The 26888-nt window shown below is 39.4% G+C and overlaps 1 protein-coding gene across 7 annotated transcripts in view; it reads left to right on the top strand.

Annotated features, from left to right (window-relative positions):
• The first annotated feature begins 68 nt into the window (after positions 1-68).
• ZNF507 (zinc finger protein 507) overlaps positions 69-26888 on the top strand; it is a 47738-nt gene continuing 20918 nt past the window's right edge. For 3 of the 7 annotated variants that reach the window (XM_036833582.1, XM_036833583.1, XM_036833579.1), the window contains exons 1-6: positions 94-243; positions 7387-9521; positions 11286-11403; positions 15034-15148; positions 16579-16673; positions 17044-17050. In XM_036833582.1, coding sequence (XP_036689477.1) covers positions 108-243; positions 7387-9521; positions 11286-11403; positions 15034-15148; positions 16579-16673; positions 17044-17050 — 2606 coding nt within the window. In that variant the 5' untranslated portion in view covers positions 94-107. Of the gene's footprint in view, positions 244-1697; positions 1792-7386; positions 9522-11285; positions 11404-15033; positions 15149-16578; positions 16674-17043; positions 17051-26888 lie in introns of all 7 variants that reach the window. The other 4 variants (XM_036833581.1, XM_036833584.1, XR_005017457.1 and 1 more) reach the window with 4 other exon arrangements.

Below are 26888 nucleotides of genomic sequence, written 5' to 3'. Positions count from 1 at the left end.
GGGCGGGGCCTGAGCATCGCCCCGCCCCCTCCGCCCGCCACTCGGGTCACCTGATCTGCCCGCGGCTCACGTGATCCGTCCCCAGCGCCGCCATTTTGGAGCTCCGGATGAGGAGGGGAAAAGCGGGGGAAAAGAGGGAGAAGAGCAGGGAGAGAGGTGGGCGAGGACGAGGGCGAGGGCACGGCCGGGCTCCTGGCCGGCCAAAGGAGGCTCGCGGAAGCAGCAGCCGCCGCCCGACCGCAGGTACCGCGCCCCGGGGCCACCCCTCCGCCCGCTGTTAGCGCCGCCGCCGGCCATGTGCGTCCTCCCCTCAGGCCTCTACCGGCTCCGGCTTCCTCAGCCGGCAGACACCCGCCCGATGCTGGCCACATGCCCCAAGTTCCGTGTCCCTTTTCAGTCCTCTGTGCCGCCCACAGCAAGGCCTGTGGAGACCCCGGGCTTGCCCTGCACCTGGGGGTGGGGGGGAACCTGCCGCTGCCCGCGTACTCTCACCAGCCTGGCCCGCAGGCAGGCCCGCCGGGTGTCGCTTCCCTCCCCTTTACACGTGTGAAACCCCTTAGGCCTGTCGGGATGGAGCGAACAACGGTGTCCTCACCGCGTCTGTTGATTTCTTTTCTCAACCCGCATCTCCCAAGCCACTGCTTGGTGGAGGAAAAGCTAGTACATAGACGCCGTTCTGGTGTTCTGCACCTATTTCGAGCCTCCTCCATGAAGTGGTCTCCCCAGAGATCGCTGAGATCATTGGGAAAAGCTCCCACCGTGTAAGACCTGGGGGCATCCGTAGTGAATGGTTTGTGTGTGGAAGGCCTGGATGATTAATTAGGCAGAGGCCACCATCCCAGCCCGTAGGCGATCTTTTTAGTACTGCAGTGGGCTGTAATTTGCTGTCAGTCTGCATCGCTCCTATCCGGCAATTACTGGATTTATCAGTAATTGCATTTGTTCTTTGAGTTTGTACTTTCTTCAGTACTCTGCTCTGATTCAATGTATGGGTTGCATTACTGATTAAAAGAGAAAGCCTGGCTCTTCATTTCTTTACTTCACTAACTCGTTTAAAATTAATTTCAGGGGAAAGCCAAATACGTGCTTTCTGCCCTGGCAGTAAACTGTTTACTTAACCATAATCGATAAAGTTGCATTCTAGGTGAAATGAATACCATTCTTTGATCTTTTAGATTCATTCTAGGTAGTATAAGAAACAGTAGCAAAGAAATGTAGGACCAGCGCAGGAAAGTGCCTTAGAAGATATATAGGTCAGTACCCTGCGTTTTATCTTTCATGATGCCGTTCAGTTGTAGAACTGCTGGAAGTTTGCAGTCACCCTTTAGATTGTAGTTTTGGTTAAGATTAAAATGGCAATAAACAATTTATAGTTTCTTATTTATTAGAAAGTGTTATCAGTAAAACCAATAGTATTTTGAGTTAATTAGATAAATTCTGAGCTAAAACATAAAATACACAATTATTGGAGAAGTTTCCAGAGCTATTTTTTCTAACTGGTGCAAAATCCTGGAATCTGCTTGTTAGGTAAATTATGTAAATTTGCGTCACGTAATGGGTTGCGTGAACATTTCCTCTGAATTTCTTTTTGACATGCAATATTGGGCAATTTTTCACTGCCGGAAAAAAAAATCATTACTTTGTTTCACCAAGAAAGAGAAATGTTTGATACTATGTACTTTCGTTCTTGGCCACAGCTGGATTTTGAAGATCGATCCAGGGGACTGTATTAATTTCAGGAATTGATTTGAAAGACACAGGCTCTGCCACTTAACAGCCATGTAACCTTGGGTAAGTCACTTAAACTGCACTGAGTGTTTCCTTATTTGTAGAATTGTGTAACACCCACCTAGCCTGTCCCAAAGACTTAATGAAGCTCAGACATAACATGTTTGATACTGCCTAGCTGTAAGGGGCTGTTGCTCTTTTCAGTATTTATACTTAATACATTTTTTTGTTCACACTGAGTATTAAGAGGAAAATTGGTGTATTGAGAAAGGATGGATTTAGAATCAGATAGGCCTGGATTCCAATTCTTAAACTAGCTATTACTTTGCATCTGTGAACCTCAGATTCCTTATCTGCAAATAAAGAGGCCAGTATTACCAGGAATTTCATGAGTAATACACAGAATCTACACTGGCACTACTCTCTGGTCTGTGAGCACCTCAAGGGCAAGGGTTCCCTCTTACTTATTTTGGTAGTCTCCCGCACATTGCTTGGCACATTATAGGTGCTCAGTAAATGTTAAATCTGAATATTGGTTAACATTAGTTAGACCTTATGTGTTAATTGCAGCTGCCAAATTCAAATATTCTCTCAGGCTCGATGCCAGCTAAGAAATTTTATACTATGAAATTCATATACTTTGATATTTACACTTGGTTTTTTCTTTGTGGGCAATTAATAATTAAGCTAAGGAGATTTTAATTCAAGTAAATTATAGCTGATGTTAGTAAGGTAAATCTATAAATAACGTGTAAGCAGTTTCAAGGTAGCTTTTTATAGGCAGTTTATAGGACAGGAACATGAAAGTTCATCCAGCACAACTCTTGTTTTACATCTGCAGAATGTAAAATGCTCAGAAACAGTGACTTGCCTACGGTCACACAGCTGAGGTTCCTCTAGGAGAGGGACCCACGAGCTATGTCCCCTGCCTTCTTTTGGCTGGAGCAAAATGGATATATTTTACAATTACGATAATGTGGAAGAACAAGGAATTGGCCATTACTTCTATAACACAATTTTTTTCTAATTGGAAAGAACAAATTCTTAGTCTGAAAGAAAAGATTCTTTATATAACAAACTGAACTGTCTTTGTATGTTCACAGAAAATTACAGCCTTTCTCTAGCTCCACCCAAGCCCCCATGAATTGTTCAACTTGATTTTACGTATGATAACCATACGGCCATAACTGAAAGGAACTAATTAGATGTACAAATAAACCAAATAGCAAATTGTAAGGAAATAAAGACAACTGAAATAATTTGGCTTTATTTTTGGGAAAGACATTAATTATTAGCTTTTGCCTATGGGATTCCGTTGTTTAGGGAAGACTTGAGACTCAGTGGAGAAGGTTGTAGAACTTTTCTGGCTTGGGATACAACTTTTATTTATTTATTTATTTATTTATTTATAACAATTTGATATATTTGGTCGAATGTTATGTCTAAAGATTCCAAATGAGAAAAACCTGTGTTTTGTTGACGTCTATAGTCTTTCCTCATCCTAGTAAACCTTATTGTTCAGCCATATTGATCTTTTCACTAATCCCTAGATAGCATGCTTATTCTCGCTTCTGAAAATCTAATGTTATGGCTGCTTTCTTGTCAACAAATTTCCAAGAAAGCAAAATGGCACACTCAAATTAGGATAATTCAAGGAGGATGTATTTACAAAGATACTTATAAAGTTGTAGGATTTGTATAGGCAAACCACAGGAATAATTCTGTCATACGGAGCTCGCAGCATCAGGAGAAGGGAGAGTCCTGTAGAATAGCCTGCCTGGAGAGAATGGCCTTTTGTTGAGGAACACAGCCACTTCAGGGTGACCTAGAGGGAGGGAACCAGGGAAATGAATGTCTTGATCTCCCTTTGCTGCCTTCTTCTGATCTCCTCTCATGGCTCTCCATTGACATAACTCAACCAGAGGGCGTGGGAGCCTAATGATGTAATCCCTCCTGGGATAGAGAGCAGAGTGGAAAAGAGGAGACAGTCCAGAGGGGCAAATGGGTAACGTCCAGCATGCTCTTCTTTTGGAATACAGTGTACATCTTACCTCTTCAAGAAGCCTTTTCTTCCCTTCCTAGACCAAAATGAGCTCTTCAGTCTCTGTTAGGATTTGGTCATTGGGTGTTGCCTTCTGACTATTTCATCTTGTATACTGCTGGGTTATTTTAAAGCTGTTAATTCTTTTTAACTTCTAAATATGTTAGTCTTATCCACTTAACTCAGTTTTAAACTCTGTGAGTACTATAAATTTAAAATTTTCTCCATTCTTCTTGGTACTTGGCTTGGTGGCTTGTACATAATGTTGTGTTTTTTTTATAAATTTATTTATTTGTTTGTTTATTTTTGGTTGCGTTGGTTCTTCATTGATGCACGGGGGCATTCTCTAGTTGCGGCGAGCGGGGGCTACTCTTCATTGTGGTGCACAGACTTCTCATTGCGGTGGCTTCTCTTGTTGCGGAGCACGGGCTCTAGACACGCAGGCTTCAGTAGTTGTGGCACGCAGACTCAGCAGTTGTGGCTCACAGGCTCAGTAGCTGTGGTGCACGGGCTTAGTTGCTCCGCGGCATGTGGGCTCTTCCCGGACCAGGGATCGAACCCGTGTCCCCTGCATTAGCAGGCAGATTCTTAACCACTGTGCCATCAGGGAAGTCCTTTAACTTTTTATTTTTAAAAATTTTAAACATTTACACAAGTAGAAAGAATATTATAATGAACTCCTAGATACTCATGATTCCAGCTAGAAAATTTGCCGTTCTTACTTTATATCCTCAACCTCTTCACTCGCCCCCACTCCCCGTTGGTATTTTTTTTTTTTTTTTTAGGTTTCATTCAGCTTGATCTCTTCTTGGAGGTCATGGATAGTATGCGGATTATCATAATCCAGGTTGTCGGCAATCTTGAGCCACTAGGATTGAATCTGTACTCCTTATTTTTATCTCTTTTATTATTCAAATTTTACTTCACAACATGTAATCCCATATGTATTCAGCACACACGCACATTGGTGGCCTAAGTGAAATTTTGGTGAAAATTTTGAGTTGGCCAATATTCAACTTAACTTCCTCTCTGTGTATACTTTATTATGAGCTGTTTATCTAACCTTTTTTAACAAAGCCTTTTGTTTTAATGAGACTTGTGCATCGACTTTGCCATGTGGACCCCAAATGGTTTTTCAGGTGTTTCTTGATGTATTTTATGTTGTCATATCTGTTTTATAGGTGCCATTTCTGTACTTATCCCCAAATGTATGCAGCCTCTAAAATGAGATACTTACATAAATGTTCAGGGAAAATTGGAGCATCTGCTGCAAATTTCCATTAGCTCTTAATGCCTGAGCAGACACAGCTTTAAAATCTGAATGTTTTGTCAGATTCTTTTGTATTAGTCTTTTTCTTGAGATAAGATGAACTCCTCCTCTTCTTCATTTTGCTTTCTTTTTAAGGTACACACTGAAATATCCACAGGGAGCAAGTTTGCACTGCTCTGTCTCCCTCCTATTATGTCATTAAATAGAAGAAGGATAATGAGTCACCTTTGTAACCCGGTGGGTGTGCAAAGTCTGTTGAGCAAATATTCACTGGTTAACCTCCAGATTATCAGTCAGCCTACATGGATGTCACATTTCATGGGAAGGAGACCTTCCATCTATAGTAGTGCACCAAATCTTATGTAAGAAATTAAATGTTCAGGGATTCCTATTAGCTATTATTTAAGACATTTGCATTTAACAATTGAATTGAAAGAAATAAAGCCTTAAGTGAATGACCCTAGAGGGAAATCAGTAATCACATGAAGAGCCAAAGCTTCCCTTGGCCTAAAAATGTGGAATTCTCGGGCAATAAGGTGACTTATGAAGTCACAAAGGGTTTTTCTAAAGAAACAAATTGTTTCCCCCACCAGTCCCTTCTTTAGTGACTTAAGGTTGAGTGTAGAGATTTAAAAACATTTCTGTTCTTTCTACTTGAGAAAGATGTAAAGGAGCTAGTCTTTTGAGAGGTAATGCCCTCAGGTTGTTTAGGGGAGACAGTGGCTAAAGGGCCACTGGCCTTGGGGAGCTGGCATAGCTGTCATTGTTGTAATGGCTGTGGAATGCATTCCCTGCTGGGAGTGCAGCTAGAAGTGGAAGAGAAAAAAGCTGATCGCACAGAGCAGAGTATCAGGACAGAGGGAAGAAGTAGTACTGAAGAAGCTGAGAGTAAAATGTTTACCTTTTTGCATGACATGGGTCTGGGTATAGAAAGTTAGTGTGCCACGAAGAGTAGAAAATGAGAGGAAAAGCCATAACTGCTGTCAGTTGATGGGGGAGAACTGGGCCTGCAGCTGGTCAGAGCACTGGTGAGGTCTTGTGGGAGTTTAGGTATGATCTTGGCAGTGGCTAAAGGGCCCCTATATGTTGATTCAGCCATTCGAGGGAAGAGGAGCCATGATTCACCTCCTGAAAAGAATTCAGAGCCTGTGACTGAGGTTTAAGAATAGTATGATCTTTGGTCTATAGCTAGTGCCACTAGAAATTTTGCTGGCATTTATTGAATGTTGTGAGTAAGATTCCAGAATGCACCTAAAATGTGGAAAAACAAAACTTGTTGCTGGAAAAAAGCCTAAACTTAAAAATGTGATCCAAGTCAACAAATTAATCTCACTTTAAGCCAAAGGAAATGTTTGAAATGAAAGTACTGCCAGGAAATAGAGTATTCAAGATTTAGGCTGAAAGATAAGCATTTTATGTTAATGACTTCCTCGGCCATAACACATTACTAGAACCTACAGATAACCTGTAGGAAATGACTTTTTTAAGGCCTCTGTGCTTTTTTTAGACCTAAAACACGACTAGAATATCAATTTTTTCCTTCTCCGATGCCCCTTTCCCTTTCAGAAAAAAAAAATGTATGTGTGTATGAGTAATAGTTGACCGCTAATATGACCTCTAGAAAAAACCACAGCATAGTTTGTGGTTTATCTTCAGGAAAATAAATCAAAGGAAGTAAAAGAAGGAACTGGATCATTGCTTTTATTTAGTTTCATTTGCATGATACTTCTCAAAATACTCTGTGCCCTTTACAATAGGTTACATGCCCATATTTTCACAATTCCAAAGATCTAGGGAGAAAAAATAAAAACAAAAACAAAAACATGCTTTTAGTAATAAAACCACAATTATATTTGGTGTAAGAAGTTGTCTCCCAAGAATTGTATCAATCACGTGTTGACTTTACAGAATAGTATTTCATAATAACTTGAGGTGGTTCCACATGCCCTGGGAATGGCTGTATTCCTTTGATAATGGAATAGCAGTCTTTTTTTTTTTTTCTGGCATTGTGCAAAAGAGAAGGAGTACTGATTAGGTCCAGCTAGATGTCTAGGGGAAAGAAAGTGAAGAAAAAAGGAGATGTAGATTGTTAAAGTCATTTCCAAAGAAAGAAATGAAGGGTGGAAACATCTCAATCATCAGTCTTGATAGGGGACAGCATTCCAAAGAAAAATTCTAAGCAATTTAAGTCTCTGTTGAGGATAGCCAGGTATATTGATATGGAACTCCCAGGTTAGAAAATACTTAGATTAGCTTAAATCTAAGAGTAGTTTAGATTTCCTGAATTATATGCCTGTAATGATCCTGTAACCTGGTGATTCTTTCTGTCATATATTCTCCTTTTTAGCTATGGAAGAAAGCAGTAGTGTCGCCATGTTGGTGCCAGATATCGGGAAACAGGAAGCTATGTTGACTGCCAAAACTGTCATCAGTTCATCACTGGAAATTGATGAAAAAAGAAAAACTAAAACAGATCCATTAATCCATGTTATTCAGAAGTTAAGCAAGATAGTGGAACATGAAAAGTCACAAAAATGTCTTTTAATTGGCAAAAAACGGTCACGTTCAAGTGCTGCAACACACTCTCTTGAAAGTCAAGAATCTGGTGAGATTCCAGCTAAAGTAACCCAGTCACCTGCTGCTGATAATAGAAGGGCTGAGATGTCACAAATACATTTTACCCCTGACTCTCTTGCCCAGAACGATGGGAAGGCTATGTCTTACCAGTGTAGCCTTTGTAAGTTTCTGTCATCATCTTTTTCTGTGTTAAAAGATCATATCAAGCAACACGGTCAGCAGAATGAAGTGATATTAATGTGCGCAGAGTGCCATATTACATCTAAAAGCCAAGAGGAACTTGAAGCTCATGTGGTAAATGACCACGAAAACGATGCCAACAGTCACACTCAATCCAAAGCCCAACAGTGCGTAAGCCCCACCAACTCTTTGTGTCAGGGAACCTCAGGAAGAAATAATGAAACCATTCCTGACATCCCAGTAAGTGTGGACGGCCCACAGACTCATACCATCCAAACGGCGTCTGTGGCAGAAATGGGTAGGAGGAAGTGGTATGCCTACGAACAGTATGGCATGTATCGATGCTTGTTTTGTAGTTACACTTGTGGCCAGCAGAGAATGTTGAAAACACATGCTTGGAAACATGCTGGGGAGGTTGATTGCTCCTATCCAATCTTTGAAAATGAAAATGAACCCCTAGGCTTGCTGGATTCTTCAGTGGCCGCTGCACCTGGTGGGGTCCACGCAGTAGTCATTGCAATTGGAGACAATGAACTGAGTATCCATAACGGGCCATCAGTACAAGTGCAGATTTGCAGCTCAGAACCATTATCATCTTCGTCTCCTTTAGAACAGAGCGTGGAAGGGGGCGTTCATCTAAGTCAGTCAGTTACCCTCGACCCTAACGAGGAAGAAATGCTGGAGGTGATTTCGGATGCAGAGGAGAATGTGGTTGCTGATAGCTTACTTTCATCAGCACAGAAAATCATTAGCAGTAGCCCAAATAAAAAAGGTCATGTTAATGTGATAGTGGAGCGTCTGCCAAGTGCTGAAGAGACTCTTTCGCAGAAACATTTCCTCATGAATGCTGAAATTGAAGAGGGGAAAAACCTGAGCCAGACAGAAGCCAAGATTGGATGTGAAGGAAGAGATGAAGTCTATCATGCTGATAAATGTACTGTCGATATTGGGGGGCTGATCATAGGCTGGAGCAATACAGAGAAGAAAGACAGCGAGTTAATAAATAAAGGACTGGCTACTGATGAGAATGCCCCACCAGGCCGAAGAAGGACAAATTCTGAGTCTCTCAGACTACACTCATTAGCTGCAGAAGCCCTGGTCACCATGCCTATAAGAGCTGCAGAGCTAACACGAGCCAACCTTGGGCACTACGGGAATATAAAGCTTTTAGATCCAGACACTGGACAAAGGCAAGTAGATGGTACGTTGGCAGCATATTCTAAAATGATGTCACCACTTAAAAACTCTTCAGAGGGATTGACTAGTTTCAACCAGAGCAACTCTACCTTAGTAGCACTCCCAGAGGGTAGGCAGGAATTGTCAGACGGGCAAGTTAAGACAGGCATCAGCATGTCCTTACTCACCGTGATTGAAAAATTAAGGGAAAGGACAGACCAAAACGCTTCCGATGATGACATTTTGAAAGAGTTGCAGGATAATGCCCAGTGCCAACCCAACAGTGATACAAGTTTGTCAGGAAGCAACGTCGTGGAGTACATCCCAAACGCTGACCGGCCCTACCGCTGCCGCCTGTGTCACTACACCAGCGGAAACAAGGGCTACATCAAGCAGCACTTGCGAGTCCATCGACAGAGACAGCCCTATCAGTGTCCTATCTGTGAGCACATAGCTGACAATAGCAAAGACCTGGAGAGCCACATGATCAACCACTGTAAAACAAGAATATACCAGTGCAAGCAGTGTGAAGAATCCTTCCATTATAAGGTAAGCATTGGTTCATGAAATCATTCGGAGAACCTTAGAATTTTAGAGCATGGAGGGAGCTTGGTAGATACAGTCCACCCACCTCATTTTATAGGTAAGGAAACTGAGCCCCAGAAAAGTTTGGTAATCTGCCCATGGGATCCCAACTAATTAGTATTAAAGTTGGGACTGAAATCTGGGTCGTCTGGTGTAGGACTTTTTCCCCCTGCCTGCCACCTCCTTAACAGGCCCTGTGTTTATTGGTTTAGTGTTTCCATGTGTATATCTTTTTTTAAAGTGTGTTGATTTTAAAGTGCAAGGGAGGGCTTCCCTGGTGGCGCAGTGGTTGAGAATCCGCCTGCCAATGCAGGGGACACGGGTTCGAGCCCTGGTCTGGGAAGATCCCACATGCCGCGGAGCAACTAGGCCCGTGAGCCACAATTACTGAGCCTGTGCGTCTGGAGCCTGTGCTCCGCAACAAGAGAGGCCGCGATAGTGAGAGGCCCGCGCACCGCGATGAAGAGTGGCCCCCGCTTGCCACAACTAGAGAAAGCCCTCGCACAGAAACGAAGACCCAACACAGCCATAAATAAATAAATAAATAAATATTTTTAAAAAAAAAAAAAGTGCAAGGGAATTACAAGGGGATGTACAGTGGAGGGACATTGTACACACATTTGACTTACACAAATTTAACCCTATGTCATCGATGCAAAAAAATACCTATTTTTCATCTTACGTGGCCCCAAAATGCAAGTCATTCACTTCTGCTGCTACACAACCAACCAACAGTGATTTATATCCTTGCACAAGCAAACATGGACTATGGGACTTAATGAAAGACAGCGCAGTGGAAATAGAGCCATGTATGTTATATTTTATGGGAAGTTTACAGTACTTTCAAGGATTACTTAGACCGTGATTTTCATTTTAAGTGCTACCTAAAACCAACAACCAGTATGAAAATACTGTTTTTGTAAAGGCAACTTGTGTTCATTGAATCATTGGTTTAGAACTTTTCTTCAATATGCCAGTTGACTGTTTGTGTGTGGGGGGGTGGGGAGTGTATTGTAAAGGGCTAACTGGGATGTCGACTTTTTTCTCAGATTAGCCAGAATTGGGGTCCAGCTGGTAGTAAACAGGTAAGCAGGAATTAAAAAGCCTTTGAGTCTGAGATTCACTGCCTCTTGGATTGCTCTCATGAAATTCTGAAATGACCTCTGGCCACTGGACAAGTAGCCATCCAAATAGGCTGCAAAGGCAAGTTCCAGGAGCTTCTTTTGCTGCTGCACTCTTGATTCATGGGTGTGGGCATAAGGAGGAAGATGTCCTTGGAGTCTCAGTTCCAACTAAGTCTCTTTTACAAATTTAGTGGATATTTAAAGGCAGAAATCAGCTGAAGCGCAGAAGTTAACTGATTGGATTTGTTTTTGTGCAAGTGCTGAGTTATCCTGAACACTCTGCCCTTCCCTCTGGGCTCGCCAGTGTCTCAGGAAGCACACACATGCCATGCATGAGCACTCCCTCGGACAGTGGTGGCTTCCTTTCAGAGAATGTGAAAAGAGGAACTGCCTTTTTGATAAGATTGTGTTTTCCCTAGTGTATTTCTTTCCATAAACTGTCAAATGTTTCAAGTAATCTTTTAACACGTTTGATTTTTAAATATTGGTAGTAGTGTGTTCTAGGTACTAGGCCACGAAAGCAGTTAACTCCTTCTACAGCCTCCTAGTAACTGTATAAGTATGTTTATTGAAAATTACATATTAATTTCTCTCAATTTTTTAGAGTCAACTGAGGAACCATGAGAGAGAGCAACACAGTCTTCCAGATACCTTGTCAATAGCAACTTCTAATGAGTCAAGAATTTCCAGTGATAAAACTGATGGAAAATGTGTTCAGGAAGGTATCTGCATTTTTTTGTATAGATGATATTGACTAGCATATGAAGTAAAAAATGCCCTTCGTTGTCATGTGGGTTATTTTCAGGACTAAAGCTCCATCTATTCGCCTCTATTTTTAAACTGTGTGAGTGAATCTTATCTCTGAGTACTAAATGAAGTACTATATTAGTAAGTACTCAGCCTCAACTGTATAGGTAGATATACTCTGCAATGTGTGCTGTCCTATAAGAGCCAAAGTACAGCAGAAACCCTGAGATGACATGCCAGCAAGCCAGGGAGGCTGCAGCACAGAAAGAAAGCCTCCTTTCCTCTCTCAGTACCAGTTGACCCACTGAGAACGTAGCTTTTGCAGATGGTAGACCCCCACCTCAATCTTTAACTGAGGCTTCCTGCTGTGATCTTAGTCTTATCCAAGTGTAACTGCCAGATTTCATCTGCGTTATTTAAAAACACAACACAGGCTGTTTTTATGTACTGGTTAGGTACCAGTCGGCCGAGTTTCTGCTAATAGGAATATTAGAATCAAAAGATTTAATTAGAGTTCCATGAAAAGGCGGATGCCACATCCGGAGAATTAAAGTGTAATAAGCTGTGCTTCCTTGCATCAGCTCACTTAAACTGATATACTTTAAATGTCTCAAGTGTAGTACATAGTGTTTATGAGAAGTAAAACATACTGGGGTGACTTTCCTTTTTAGATTTCCTAAGAATTAAAGTTAGGAACAACTGCAGAGTAAAATGCTTTACCATAATGTTTCATTAAATTATACCCCAGAAAGCAAAACTGATTCTAGAATGTTTCTGAAAGAACTGATTTTGATACCACTGTAGCACCAAAATTCCCTTGTCAAACAGATGTCATCCCTGTAAAACTATCCAAAGCAAAAGGAGTTTATGACATAGCATCTGTTCCTGCCATAGATGGCTGAGCTAAAACTGTTTTGTTTCCTTTTTACAAAATAGCCCTAAATGCCTCCTTTTATTTTAATTCATTATGTTTCCATATCCCCTTTAAAGGAGACATTAAAACATTTGATATCTTTGGGCCATAAATCTCTAATGAAGGAATAAAGTAAGTACTACTCACTCAGTGGCACCACCTGTGGTTACTACCAGCGGTAGAATATGTCTTTTCTAGCACCGTCTCTAAAAACAATAATTTAAAACTGGCCAAATGGGTTAACAAATTAAAACGCACAATTTGAATTAAAAAGATTGAAATGTCAGCTCAAAATTAAAATAACCAATTTGAGCTTCGTGGCATTAGCGTCTATCCACCACATTCCATTTTGCAGCCTCCTTTCTTTGTGGCTCATGCTCTGTTTCTTAGGGCTACACGTATGGATTTTAAATTGCTTGCCATGCCTCTCCTCCCCACCCTCACACCCCCACTTGGCTCTATTTGCTGTTCGCTATCGTGGTAGTGTAACAACTCAGACGGCTGATAACCTCCTGTGTACTTACATCTATACTGATACTTTATTGATTTGGTATTAGAGCTTTCAAAATCTTGTTTTCAGGCCGAAGAACAAGTTTTTAGCTCACAAAGAAGATAAAAATAATTCATGTTTATCAAAACTTTTTTAACCCTTTAATAAACTAATTAAACAAGAGGGGAGATGCATGCTTCTGTGGCTCCCAGTCTGCGTCCATCACAATAGCACAGATAACTTGTGGCACGTTTTTGACTCAGAGATCCAATGTAATGGTACCTCAGACATTTGTTCTGCCAGAAGGCGCGGAGTGCCCATCTTGAGCTGGATACTGTGCTAGGTGCTTGGAGTGCAGTGGACGTGTCACTGCCTTCGAGGTACCCAGCCCAGTGAGGAACACAAAACTGTACTGACAGGTATGTCAGCAAACACCACAGGTGCTCTGAGAGCTCTGGGCAAAGCACTTTCATATGATGCTTCTTCATGAAATTTAATTAAATTGTTCTTTATTGTAAATCTATAATTTGCCAAGCCCTGGGGATTCTGTGTAAGCAAAACAGGCAGATCCCTACCCTCAGGGAGTCTCCAGCTAGTGATGGGTCGGACTTGACACAGACATGCAGGTAACATACAGACTGCGGTGAAGGAGGAGTACAGCATGCTCCTGGGCTTACCAAACCATGCTGGGAGGTTCCAGTATTTCCATTTTGTAGATGAATAAACTGAGTCCTCAAGAGGTGAAATAATTTGCCCATGATCACATTGGTACTAAGTGGCAGAGCAGAGACTAAGCCCAAGTTTTTGAAATTTAAATCCAATATTCTTTCCATTGGAAACAGTTGCTTGAAGTAGCACAGGCTCGCATTCTGTGCTATATTAAGTTTTTCCATCTGTCATTTTTATTAGTTGTCATTGATCTGTAATATTCCTCACACAAAACCATTATCCAATATTTCACACTTCATTTTTTCAGAGTTTTTTTTTTTTTTTTAACTGTATCTGGAGCAGTGCCACTTATAATCAAGTCCAAGTTTTTAACCTACCAATTAAGAGTGATACTTAGATTATAATTATGATTAGTGTGTGTATTAATGTTACAGATTTATACCAGGAAATCAGGACATTTTGTTCTGCCTGGCAAAAGTAGTTATTAGCAAAAGAAATTTTCAATTTTAGAAAGCTTAAATTTAACCTAAGGATTTTCTTTGTTTTGTTAAAATTTCCATGTGGGTTTTCTTTTGTATCACCAATTTTACTTTTATGCAGTGTGTGCTAGTGTTCTACCTAAGCTTTCTTCCTGTCGTGCCTTGTTCTTCAGCTTCTATGCTTGCTTTGTTTCTGAATATAAAGCAGTCAGGCTATGAATAGGCTGTGGACTTTGTGCTGACAGAAGCGTAAATAAATCACTGAGTATCTTCAGGAACAGTTTCCTATGATCAACTCATTCTGCTTGTATTGCCTCAAGCTTACCCTGATTTGAATTCCCTAGCCCTGTTGTTGCAGAGTGAGTTAAGTGACAAGGCCTGTTCCCATGGATCCATGTTTCCTGGATTTCAGAGAGCTGCATATTCATGTTAGTCCTTGTAACCTGTCGTTTACTAGGTATAATTATACTACATTATATAGCACTTAATACTTTGCCATTGCTTTCCCTTGTGTTGTTGCTTTGATAGCTGACAGTTATAAACAAAGGAAACCTACAGAGTGAAAAAGCTTTGGGCTTTTTATATTGAGTTTGTTAGATATGCTTTGTAGCCATACTTTATAATGTTGTATTATAGTATTAAATTACAGCTTGTTGACAAATCAATGTTTCCTTAAGACAATATATCCAATATTGATTAGACTAACACCTTTCAAATTAACTGTGTATCTCTGGTTAATTCACCTGCTACACAATCAGCAGGGCAGCTGGCATCAGGTTCATTATATTTTAGAATTTTGTACAAGGTTATGTAGAAGCTAACCCAATGTATCTATGTTTACAGATCAGATGATATTCACTTTATATTCACTGATAGTGCAGATGTAGGAGAACCTGTAAAGCTACATTCAAACTTGTTAACTTTATTAAACAGTGAGAAAGCCTTCATTGAAATGTTAGTACTGTGTGGTATATATTGTTTACAATGGAATGTAAATGCTGTCATTTTAATCTAATCAAAGCACGTCACTAAAACTGTGAAATACTTTGTCCAGGGAATAAGTCTTCGGTCCAGAAACAGTATAGATGTGATGTATGTGATTATACAAGTACAACGTACGTTGGTGTCAGAAACCACAGACGAATCCATAACTCTGATAAGCCTTATAGGTAAGTGTGATGATCCTAGAGTTTTAATACTTGTGTTACAATACTCTATAGTAAAGAAAAAAGTAGAAGTAATTAAAAATTCATAGCAGTTGTTTAAACATAAGTTAAGCACGAAGAAACTTTCACTTCCTGGTTTCATGAGTATTGCTTACTTTGTTAAAGAATGTGAATTTTAAGCTTGAGTCTTAGGATGATAGGCTTATTTTTGACTAGATTTTGTCTAGTTGCAATATAAGAAGATGTCTATATCCGTCAGTTTCATGTGGGTATAAACTACCATAGTAATTTTCAGTGCTTAGAGTACATTTCAATAATTTGGCAGTTAAGTACTCAATATTCCAGCAAAAGATTCTTAAAACTTAAAAGCAATAAAATTCCCTATGAAAGATTCTGTTTTTGAAAATAAATCTATCATGTGTAGAGTAAGGTCATTTAATTTAATTTTGTTACTTGATTTTTTACAAAAGCCAATTCTAATATGTATTCAGAAAATATAGGCATTCTCAGTTGATCAAGATAGGCTGATAAATAGAAATAATTACTTCTTAAATAAACTTTGCCCCTTGAGAATAAACTGCTTGTTGTTTAAGTATAGTAAAGATGCAGATATTTTTGCATAGTTTGTCCAGCTGTCACAGAGCAATTTGTTCTACTTGCAGCTGTGAGGGAACATCAAGCTTCCACTCAGAGTTAAGCCAGTCACCATGACCAATAGTGAGTGCTAGGCAGTGGCATGAGCTCTTTTAACCCCTTAACAAAACTTGATTCGTGTTTTAACACTCTCCCCAGGTTTTATAGGTGTGACACAGATCACTGTGGGAAAGTTACTGTATTAATATCTAAATGAAAACCTGACAGACTATGCCTTAAAATGCCATTGTTTGATCGCATAGTGTGGCTCTCTCTATATATATATGTATATGGTTTTAAATATTTAATACACACTTAATTCGCTAACCAGCAAACTTATTTATAATCACTTTGCAGGCAGTGTATCTCTTTGCAAAAAGTTTTGTAGCTCCATGGAAGGTGTTTGATGTTGTGTCATTGTCTCTATTTTTATTTCAAATATTTTTAAAACTGGGATTGCTAAGAAAGATTTTTTCCCCTGAGTATAATTAAGGCCATTAACCATTATTAACAATAGCTCAGTGCCATACACTGTAGATGAAGAGTGCTAGGTAGTATTTAACATGTATCATTTATCATTTACACTAGAAAATATTTAGGAGAGCATGATGGAAATGGAGGACACTAGTTCATCTGATATGAGGAGAAAGCCTTATCTTTATATTTCAGGTGTCTGTTCTTAAATTTAATGACATACCATGTAATCCAGGCAAGAATAAGATAACATTCTCTGGGTCTAGAACTAGACTGTTCGTTGAAATTCACTGAGAAATATTTATTGAGCAAATATTATGTTCCAGGGGCTGTGTTAGACTCTTAGACTGTAGTCCCAATAAAAAGGTATCATCCCATCCTGACGGTGGCCCAGATTTCACAGAGGACAAAAAGAAAAAAGGTATCATCCCTGCCATCTTGAAGCTTTAGACAATAAACAAGTAAACTCTCAAATATACAATTATGATAAATTTATGAAAGAGGTTAATGATTGATTCTGGTTCTGTAGAAGAGAGTTTCACATCTACCTGAATAGATTAGTCTTAAGCTAAAAGACTCATTTTGATAGCTTTTGCTATTTTAGGGATTATGTTTTCTCATGTTCTTAAAATATTCACACTCATAGGATTGGTTGCAAGTTGTCCTAGGGGCTTCCTTCCAGTGGGCAACATCCTGTGAGAATCTTCTTCCTGTTACATCAGAGAAGTCTCAGTATGTTATTTTCCAGATTTGTTCACACTGTCTCACTGGGTTTGGCCTGAGTGCCTTAGAAAAAATGTTGTCATACCAACCCCTCCATGTAATTATTACCTTTTACGTAAGACTTATTTTCCAACCTTCGAATCTTGTGACTCTTCTTTTAACCTTCTTTAAATACTTTAAATACTTATACTTCTTTGTCTTCGTGGGATTTGCAGTCTACACAGCATTATGGATTAACATGTTCTATTCCAGTATGTTTCTGGGACTTTCTCTTCATTGTCACATACTGTTTGCCTTAAGCTTAGTTAGCTAGGATGCACAGCGTTCTTGATATCTAATTTAATCACAGTAGTTTTTCTGGCTTATTTCATTTGTGCTTCACTCAGTTCTGCTGCCTAGTACACTTATGGTCAGAGTTGAGACTTGTTTTCTCAGGGTGCCTACCCTGTGCATTTCTGATTCCCTACTTTTTGTAAAGAGACGTGCTCACAAGTAGCAGTGATAAATTTCTTATAGAGTGAGAGTGCTTCGCTACACCACGTGTAGTCTTTGCATGAGGGCAGAACAGGTTGATTGTGTGTGTTTAACGTGCCTGTTATGTAATAGACTTTCTGCAGTATTGATAACTATTCTTTTCTCTTGCCTTTGCTTTTATGTTGCCATTCTGGTCCTTCACTGAGCCCATTCGTGTGATCTGGGCAGTATAGCTGCATGTATCAGAGCCCTGGGAGCACATAGTCCTGGGACTGAATCTGAGCTCTCTGACTTATGGCATTTGTCCCCTTGGGCAAACTGTCTCACTTCTCTATGCTTGGCCTTGTCATTTCTAAAATGAGGATAATTAAGACACCTGCTTTACAGGACTGTTGTAAGGACTAAATTAAACACCATATGTAAGATCCTGGCACATAATAAGCACCCCATAAATGGTAGCTGTCTAATAGCCATTGGGCCCAGTTTTTATCCTTATCCCTTCTCACCGATTCATTGTCTAACCATACACACAAAAAACGTTGGCCTCTCATCATTTGGGAAACAGAGTAATTCTTTTCCTGGACAGGAAGCTTATTCGTTTTTTTTGTTTTTTTTAACAAGAGAGGTGCTGTACCCAGGCAGAAATACTGTCACAGCTGAGGTCCCCGTGCTGTGATGACTGCCTTGCAAGGCGACTCAGCGTCTTGGGGAGCACTCGTGCTCTAGTCTCAGGCCTGGACCATACACCACCTCTGCCCAACCGGGTGACCCTGGGGATGTTATTCTAAGCTAACCCTCCTTTCCCATATGAACCTGGTGAGAATACTGCCCAGCTCATAAATTTGGGGGAGGATTGAATGAGATTATATGTATTAAGCACCGAGCATGTTACTTGGAGCATTGAAGGGCCTGGTTCCTTTCTTCTGCTCATGAAGTCATGAGGTCATCTCAGAAACCCTGTCCTCAATGCAGAAGGAAGAGAGCTGTTTTTCATTCCCATGTTAGGACAGGGAAAGATGAAAAAGGCATCATCCCATCCCAGTCCTACCAAATGCAGCAGACTTTGTTTTTCAGTGCTTTATTATGGAACATTCTGAGTAAACCACATACCAGTTACTATTATACTTGATATTTATAACACTGACCCCAAAAGTTACTAAAAGGTCCATTCAGAATTTTCAAGTATTGGATTGTCTTCGGTTTAGTTTAATATTGCAGTCCTAGAGTTCCCCCTGCTTTCCTTCCCCCAATACCACCTTTGTGAATGACTGGCTAGAGATGGAAGATGGGACAACAAAACGTTTTCCTCAGGTTCCCAAGTTTCCTCCTGATTATGTGGCATTGAACCCATTTTCCCTTAGAAACATAATTGTATTGGTACTTAGGTTCCAAAAGTACTTGGCGAGGCGGAGGGTAGGAGGGACAACATGACAGAGGGAAGTACATGGTCTTTGGACTGAAGTACTCAGCACACTACCTGGCACATAATAGGTACTCAGTAAATGACTAGTAATTATCTGTATACCTCAGTTTTTTTAATCTGTAAAATGGCTCTGGTTCTATAAGTTTATTATATTTTGAAAATAAATATGTAGTAATATTCTTCCTTAAGTAGAAGAGCTACCCAGATATGTATGTTGATTTTTTAATACAAATCCTATTTTAATACCCAGTCCAAAAATACCCAATATTTCCTTAAATGTTTCAAAAGTATCCTCTTAGGGTTATTTTGTTTATATTAGGAGGTCTAAACATTGCATTTGATTGATAAGTCTCTGTCTCTCTTTAAAATTTTGAAATAGACTTTATAACTTACAGCAGTATATATCGTGAAAATTGCGTAAGTTAAAAACATACAGTTTGATGCATAAATTAAAAGCATACAGCTTGATGAATGGTCACAAAGTAAACCCATCCTTTTAACTCCTCAGACCAAGAAATAAACCATTGCCAATTCCTCAGCCGCACCCTCTTCTTGGCCCTTCCACTCACTAACTTGCCCCTATTCCCCACCAGGTAATCACCATCTTGACTTCTAACATCATAAATTAGTTTTGCCTGTTTGTGAACTTAATATAAATGAAACCATACAGTACATATTCTTTTATGTCTACCTTCTTTTTTTTTTATGAATTTATTTTATTTTTGGCTATGTTGGGTCTTCGTTGATGCATGCAGACCTTCTCTAGTTGTGGTGAGCGGGGGCTACTCTTCATTGCAGTGCACGGGCTTCTCATTGCGGTGGCTTCTCTTGTGGCGGAGCACAGGCTCTAGGCGAGTGGGCTTCAGTAGTTGTGGCACGTGGGCTCAGTAGTTGTGGCTCGTGGGCTTCAGTAGTTGCGGCTCGCAGGCTTCAGTAGTTGCAGCATGTGGGCTCAGTAGTTGTAGCGCATGGGCTTAGTTGCTCCGTGACATGTGGGATCTTCCCGGACCAGGGATCGAACCCGTGTCCCCTGCATTGGCAGGCAGATTCTTAACCACTGCTCCACCAGGGAAGTCCCTATTTCTAGCTTCTTTCACTCAACGTCACTGTGTGTAATTCAGTGTAGAACTAATGCATTCCTTTTTATTACTGTGTAGTATTCCATTGTAAGATTATACCACAATTTATTTTTTTATTGTACTACTGATGGATATTTGGATTATTGCCAGATGTTCCCCCATTGTGAATAACACCATTTTGAATATTCTTTTACATATGTTTTGGTGCATATATGAAATGGTTCCTTTTCCATTGGTTTATACCTAGGAGTGTAATATGTGGGTAATAGGGTGTGCTATGTTCAGGTTTGGTGGATATTGTCAACAGTTATCCAAAATGGTTATACCAATTTACAGTGGTTGTACCAGTTCATACCCTCATCAACACTTTGTATTATCAGTCTTGAATTTTGATCATTCGGGTAGGTGTGTATGTTGTGGTTCTCATTTGCATTTCCTGATGATTTATGAGGTTGAGCATCTTTTCATTTGTTAATTGCACATTTCTTTATTGGGTGGTCTGCCTTTTACTGACCGATTTGCAGCAGTTCTTTATGTGTTCTGAATACAAGTTTTTTTGTTTATTATGTATATTGCACATATCTTCTAAACTGTGGCTTGCCTTTCTACTCTCAGTGGTGTCTTTTGAAGAACAGAGATTTCTAGTTTTAATGTAATCAGATTTATTAATCTTTTTCTTTGTAGTTAGGGCTTCTATGTCTTTATACTCTGAAGTTGATGCTGATTTTTCTAAATAGCCTTGTGAGTAAGGTAGATGATGAAGGGAGGGGTAAAAATGTGTGCTTATAAAATAAATGACCCTGATTTTAAGGGATTCACATCAACTGGGTCAAAAAACCTGTGTGCTTATGTGTTAGTGACCCTGATTTTCTAATATGACACAAAAAGTGAAAGAAAAATCTTTAAAAAAAAAAAAATCCAGGGACTTCCCTGGTGGTCCAGTGGTTAAGACTTTGCCTTCCAGTGCAGGGGGTGCGGGTTCGAGCCCTGGTCGGGGAACTAAGATCCCACATGCCTCGCAGCCGAAAAACCAAAACATAAAACAGAAGCAATATTGTAACAAATTCAATAAAGACTTTAAAAAATGGTCCACATCAAAAAAAAAAAAAAAATCCAGAAAGGTTTTAAGCAATGGAACTGACATTTGGAATGACAGTGTTGCCTCCTGTGTGTGGTCAGTCATTGTAAAAAGTCTGGTCTTTATATAAATATAAATATATTACAAACAGTAATAATAATAGCTAACATTTTTTTAGAACATTTTTCATGGACCAGGCAATGTGCTAAGTACTCAATATGTGTCAGCTCACTTAATCCTCATGACAGCCCAGTACTTAGGAATGTTACTACCCCAGTGTTGTAGATATGGAAACAGAGGCTGGAAGGACTGAACAATTTTCCATGGTCTCAGAAGTGGAAGAGCCAGGGCTTAAACCCTTGCTCCTGTCAGCTATGCTGCTCTGCCTGTACCTGCTTGGCCAGAGAGAACTCTTTGTGGGCCATACTGCTGCTGCATGCCAAACCACCTCCAACTTAGTGGTGTGAAACAACAGCTCTTTTATTTTGCTCAGGGATTCTGTGGGTCAGGAATTCAGAAAGGGCACTATAGGGGTGGCTTGTGTCTGCTCCATTTGAGGTCTGGGGCTCGGGAGGGAAGGCTTGAAGGCTGGAGGTGACTGAGACGGCTGGGGTTGCAGGCATCTGAAGGCTCCCTCACCAGTCTGGGGGTTGATGCTGGCTGTCGGCTGGGGCCTCAGCTGGAACACGTACATGATTTCTCCACGTGGACTTGCCAGGTGTGCTAGTTCCAAAAGTGAATGCTTAGGTAAGAAGTAGGCAAAAGCTGTATTACCTTTTATGACCTACCCTTGGAAGTCACATACTATCACTTCCACCATACTTGCAGACTTCTTAAATCTCTTTTAATCGGAAGGCATGTTGAATCGGTAGTCAATTGTGTTGGCTTGGGGAAAATCTCAAGTCTTTGAAAAACTTCAATTTGTCTTAAGGAAAACAGTTTAGCTGATAGTTTAATTTGGAGGGAAAAAATATGTTTTGTTTGGAAGGAATGAACTAAAGGAGTTTGTTTTTCTCAGTGGCATAAAGAGTTCTTGGGTTCATCACAAAATTTGAAGTGGCTACTTCTCTGGGCCTTAGTTATTTATTCCTTTAAAAGCATAGAAAACTAATTGAATGTGGTAAGACAAACCCTACTGCAAAATTTCTACTGCAGTCTTTTCATGTATGTTCAAGTCACACCTCGAATACTGCAGGACATCCACGTTCTGCTTTCCTCTGCCTGACCTCTCAAAACAGTTGTTCCTAATTGAATCAGACCTGGAGTAATGTCCAAGTAAGGCCCCAGGCCAGGGAAATAGGGTAGTTTAACCACATCCTTATCTCTGTGGGGTTCTGGGATTAAAGTAACTGACCCTTTATCGATGGGAGAAAGCCTATAGAAAAATTCAGTCGGTTTTTTAGCCAGATTGAGAAACCTTGGGTTTTCCGATGTCAGATGTTTTCCACACCACCAAGCAACTCAATTCTCATCAGATATTAGCTGAGTGTTCTGCAAATTTAATTCAGTTCTGACACTTTTCTACCTGGAGATAGTATCAGATCCCACCAGTTAAGGGTTCAGTCCCACAAGACTGCCGTTACTTCAGATGCCAATCACAAGTCTAGGTTGTTACCTGTGCTTCTGACTGGCTGACTGTAAATCAGGTTTTAAATCCACTGTAAATGAGGTTCTTGTGACTCCCTCCTCAGGTTTGATTAATTTGCTAGAGAGGCTATTATAAAGGATACAGATGTACAGCCGGATGAAGACGTACAGAGGGCAAACTCTGGAGAGGTGGAACTTCCATGCCCTCTCTGGACATGCCACTCTGCCAGCCCTTCCATGTGTTCACCAGCCCGGAAGCTCTCTGAACCATCCTTTAGGTTTTTATGGAGACTTCATTACATAAGCACCATTGATTAAATCATTGGCCTTGATGGTTGAACTCAATCTCCAGTCTCTCCTCTGGACTCAAAGTTCCTACCCTCTAATCACATGGTTGGTTCCTCTGGCAGTCAGCCCCAATCCTTAGTTTACCTAGGAGCTTTCCAAAAGTCACCTCATTAACATAACAAAAAACTTTACTGCTCTCATCACTTAGGCAATTCCTAGGGTTATAGGAGCCCTGTGCCAAGAACTGGGACTAAGACCAAATATATATTATTATAAATCACAATATCACAGGTTTCTACATTGACTTCCTGTTCTTTTTCTGACTCAACAAAACACGTGGTCATAGAATTTACACCTTCATGAAAGAATATAGATAATAAAAAAGTAAACTATAATTTCAGAAAATAAGTGCAGCAAAGTGAATAAAACAAGATAGTAGTATAATAGTGGTTTGTTCTAATTTTTTTTTAACTAAGAGAATTTGGTTTGCTCCATGGAATTGTATAGGAAAAGTGGAGAAGGAATGAAAATGAGAAAATAATATTTTAGCTAACGGAAATATATTCTTAAAAAGGGAGTAAAAATATATTTTAAGCCACCTTTACATAACTTCGAAGTTGAGGTTCTCTTATAGTATCCCTTCTCTAATCAGTTAAAAATCATTTTAGTGAATGCTTACCCTTATCAGATTGTTCCTACTTTTTTTTTTCATACTTAGATCTTTTTTTTTTTTTTTTTTTTTTAAAAGTCATTTATTTTTATTTATTTATTTATTTTTATTTTTGGCTGTGCATACTTAGATCTTTTAATGAATATTCACCATTATAAGTGTCCCTTCAGAATAACCTTTGTACCAGGCTAAGGTAAGTACTCATAGAATTAGGACTTAGTTGTTCAGCACACTGCTCTTGCTTTATCTCTCTTTTCCTCTCCTTAAAAAAAAATTTTAAGGCCTTCATATTAAGGGATGTTGATGAACAGCAAATTTTACAGAAATAAGTCTTTGTCCAATAGAATGAGAGAGAGAAATTTGGAAAGTAAAAAGCTTCATCTATACGCATTGTTTACTTAAGAAAGCTAATGAAAGTGGTAGATTCTAGGTTAGCTCATAGATTACATTGAATTGTTAGAAAAGAGCATTTCTGACCATGCATAATATTTCACCATAAATTTTAGCTTTTCTCAAAAACTCTAAGGTGTACTTGTCCTCCACACACTATTCTAAAAATAATTTGAGTGTTTACTTCTGGAATATGTGATTCACTACTTCTATAAATATCCATTATTTATTTATTTATTTTAATTTTTATTTTTGGCCATGCCACACAGCTTGCGGGATCTTAGTTCCCCAACCAGGATTGAACCTGTGCCCCCTGCAGTGGAAAGTGCGGAGTCCTAACCACTGGACCACCAGGGAATTCCCTCCATTGTTAATTTAAATGTGCTTATTTCATCATACCTGGTGTCTCCCTAATGTAGTAAATGCTGACAGGTCAAAAGCCTTAAAAATGGCAATGTCCCACAGTTCAGGAACATTCTTACCTCTCGGAAAGTAAGAGGGGGCAATCAATATGGGGCACACAGGGAGTTTCAAAGGTATACTGGTAATATTCTATATCTTAACTATGAGTGTTCATTTTTTCTTTATTATTCTTAAAGATTATGGGGGTGGGGGGAATGGACTTCATCCTACAGAATAATCAGCAATACATATAGATATAGAACATATTTGTTACAGGATTGTTTATAATGTTTAAAAGATCAAAAACATTCTCTGTACTAATAGTAGAATGATTAAGTGATGACACTTTCATAGGGTGGAACATTAAACCCCGTTGAAAATATATAACTTTTAACTTGAGAAAGTACTATGTAACGTTGTCAAAAATAGGATTAAAAATCTGTAGTATGCTTCCACTTTTGCTTCAGATCTATGTATGTACCTTAAAAAGACTGGGAAATTATGCAAGTGATTCTTTAGAATCTGTACTTAACTTGCCTGTATATTGCTTTTTTTTTTTTTTTTTAATTTATTTATTTTTGGCTGAGTTGGGTCTTCATTGCTGGGCGTGGGCTTTCTCTAGTTATGAAGAGCAGGGACTATTGTTTGTTGCAGTGTGTGGGCTTCTCATTGTGATGACTTCTCTTGCTGCAGAGCACGGGCTCTAGGTGCACGGGCTTCAGTAGTTGCAGCACGCAGGCTCAGTAGTTGTGGCTCGCAGGCTTAGTTGCTCCGTGGCATGTGGGCTCTTCCCGGACCAGGGATTGAACCCATGTCCCCTTCATTGGCAGGCAGATTCTTAACCACTGCGCCACCAGGGAAGTCCTATATTGCATTTTTGTATAAGGGAAATAGATTATATAATCAGGGAAATGTTTAAATAAAGACCGCATTTGCTGACCAGTTGAGTTAGGACAGAAATTGGCTTAGCAATTTTAACTAAACATCCAAAAGCAGGGGCTCTCATTTTAGACAATATACCAAACTAGATAAAGTGAACAACTCTCCCAATGACGATAACTAAAATGCTAGGTAAATATTTAAAACAATGTTTATATGTATAGTTCATCTATCAGGGAAACTGAGAAACTGCAGAGGTAAAAATCAAAGTAAAGCAGGTAGCCTGTGAGGTAAATGAGCTATATCTATTAACATGAATGAATCTCAGAAACATTGAGCTAAGACAAAGAAACAAGTCACACAAGAATACATAAAGTGTGATTCTATTTATATGCTCAAAAATATGTGAATAAACAATATGTTAGGGATACATATAGGTAAAACTAAGAAAAAGTAAACAAATCATATAATACAAAATTCAGAGAAGTGATGCCTCTTTTGAGGAGGAACAGGTATGAGATCTTGGAGGAACCCACAAAGAGCTCTTAAGTTAGAGGTAATTTTCTCCCTTAAGCAAGTATTATGAACCCAGTGTTTATCATTTTTTTAATTGCATATACATGTTATACCACTCTTTTACATGTTTCACCAAAAATCATTTGTTTCAATCATATACGTAAAGTATTACAAATTCTGTGGGAGAAATGCTGATAAGGAAATGAAGTTAAGTATGTGGATTTTGTGGGTAGTTCAGTTTCTTGTTTGAGGTTTTGATTGGGTAATACATACGTGCACAGATGAACTTTAGAATCAGCTTGTCATAGTTTCCTCTTAAAATAATTCTGTTGCTGTTTGTATTGGGATCATGTTAAGCTTCTAGATTAATTTAGAAAGAATTAACAACTTGATACAAACAAGGTATGGGCTTTTCCATTTTTTCAGGTCATCTGTTCTGTCCCTTTAAAGTTTTTTCCATGTATATTATTGTGTACATTTCTTGTTTTGCCTGTGTGTATATCCACACACACATATATGTATGTATTAAGTACACAGATAGTCCTCGGTTTGCAATAGCATGGGACTTTAAAAATGACTGTGCAAGCTGGAACCATGCAAAGCCATCTTAATTAATGGTGAAAATTACAGTTGTTCGATTACCTTTAAACATTTTTCTTAAAACATTAAAAACTTTTCTGTCAGTTATATAGGGAAATGAAAAATACTAAAAGTAATATTAACCTAGTACACTGTAACTTAAAACTTAGAAACATTGAGAATTAAAGTGTTTTATCTCTTGTAAGAAACTTCTCAAGAGTAGTTTGCGCAGTGCTTGCCTTCTCATTGTAGGCGTTACAGCACGGGGTGAGCAGCTTTTCTGTGCGTTGGACAGTTGTCATACTCCTTTCTAAGTATGGGTCAACTTTCAAAGACATTTTATCCTTTGCTCTTTAAATATCATGAAACATCTCCGAGAGTTTCTGTAATACGAAATTTTTCACTGGCATAACCTCCCTGAACAACTTTCCTTATTTATGTCATTAAGTTCATCTTCATGGAGATCCTCTGGCTGCATATCCAGAGTTTCTTCAGTGGTGGCAGTGTCAGCATTCCTGTGGTCAGCTATTTGTTCTCTAACTCCATTT

The sequence above is a fragment of the Balaenoptera musculus genome, chromosome 19, assembly GCF_009873245.2.
Source record: "Balaenoptera musculus isolate JJ_BM4_2016_0621 chromosome 19, mBalMus1.pri.v3, whole genome shotgun sequence".
Taxonomy (NCBI): Eukaryota; Metazoa; Chordata; class Mammalia; order Artiodactyla; family Balaenopteridae; genus Balaenoptera; species Balaenoptera musculus.
Note: the sequence above shows the minus strand (reverse complement) of the source record. Positions and strands in the feature narration are given on the sequence as shown.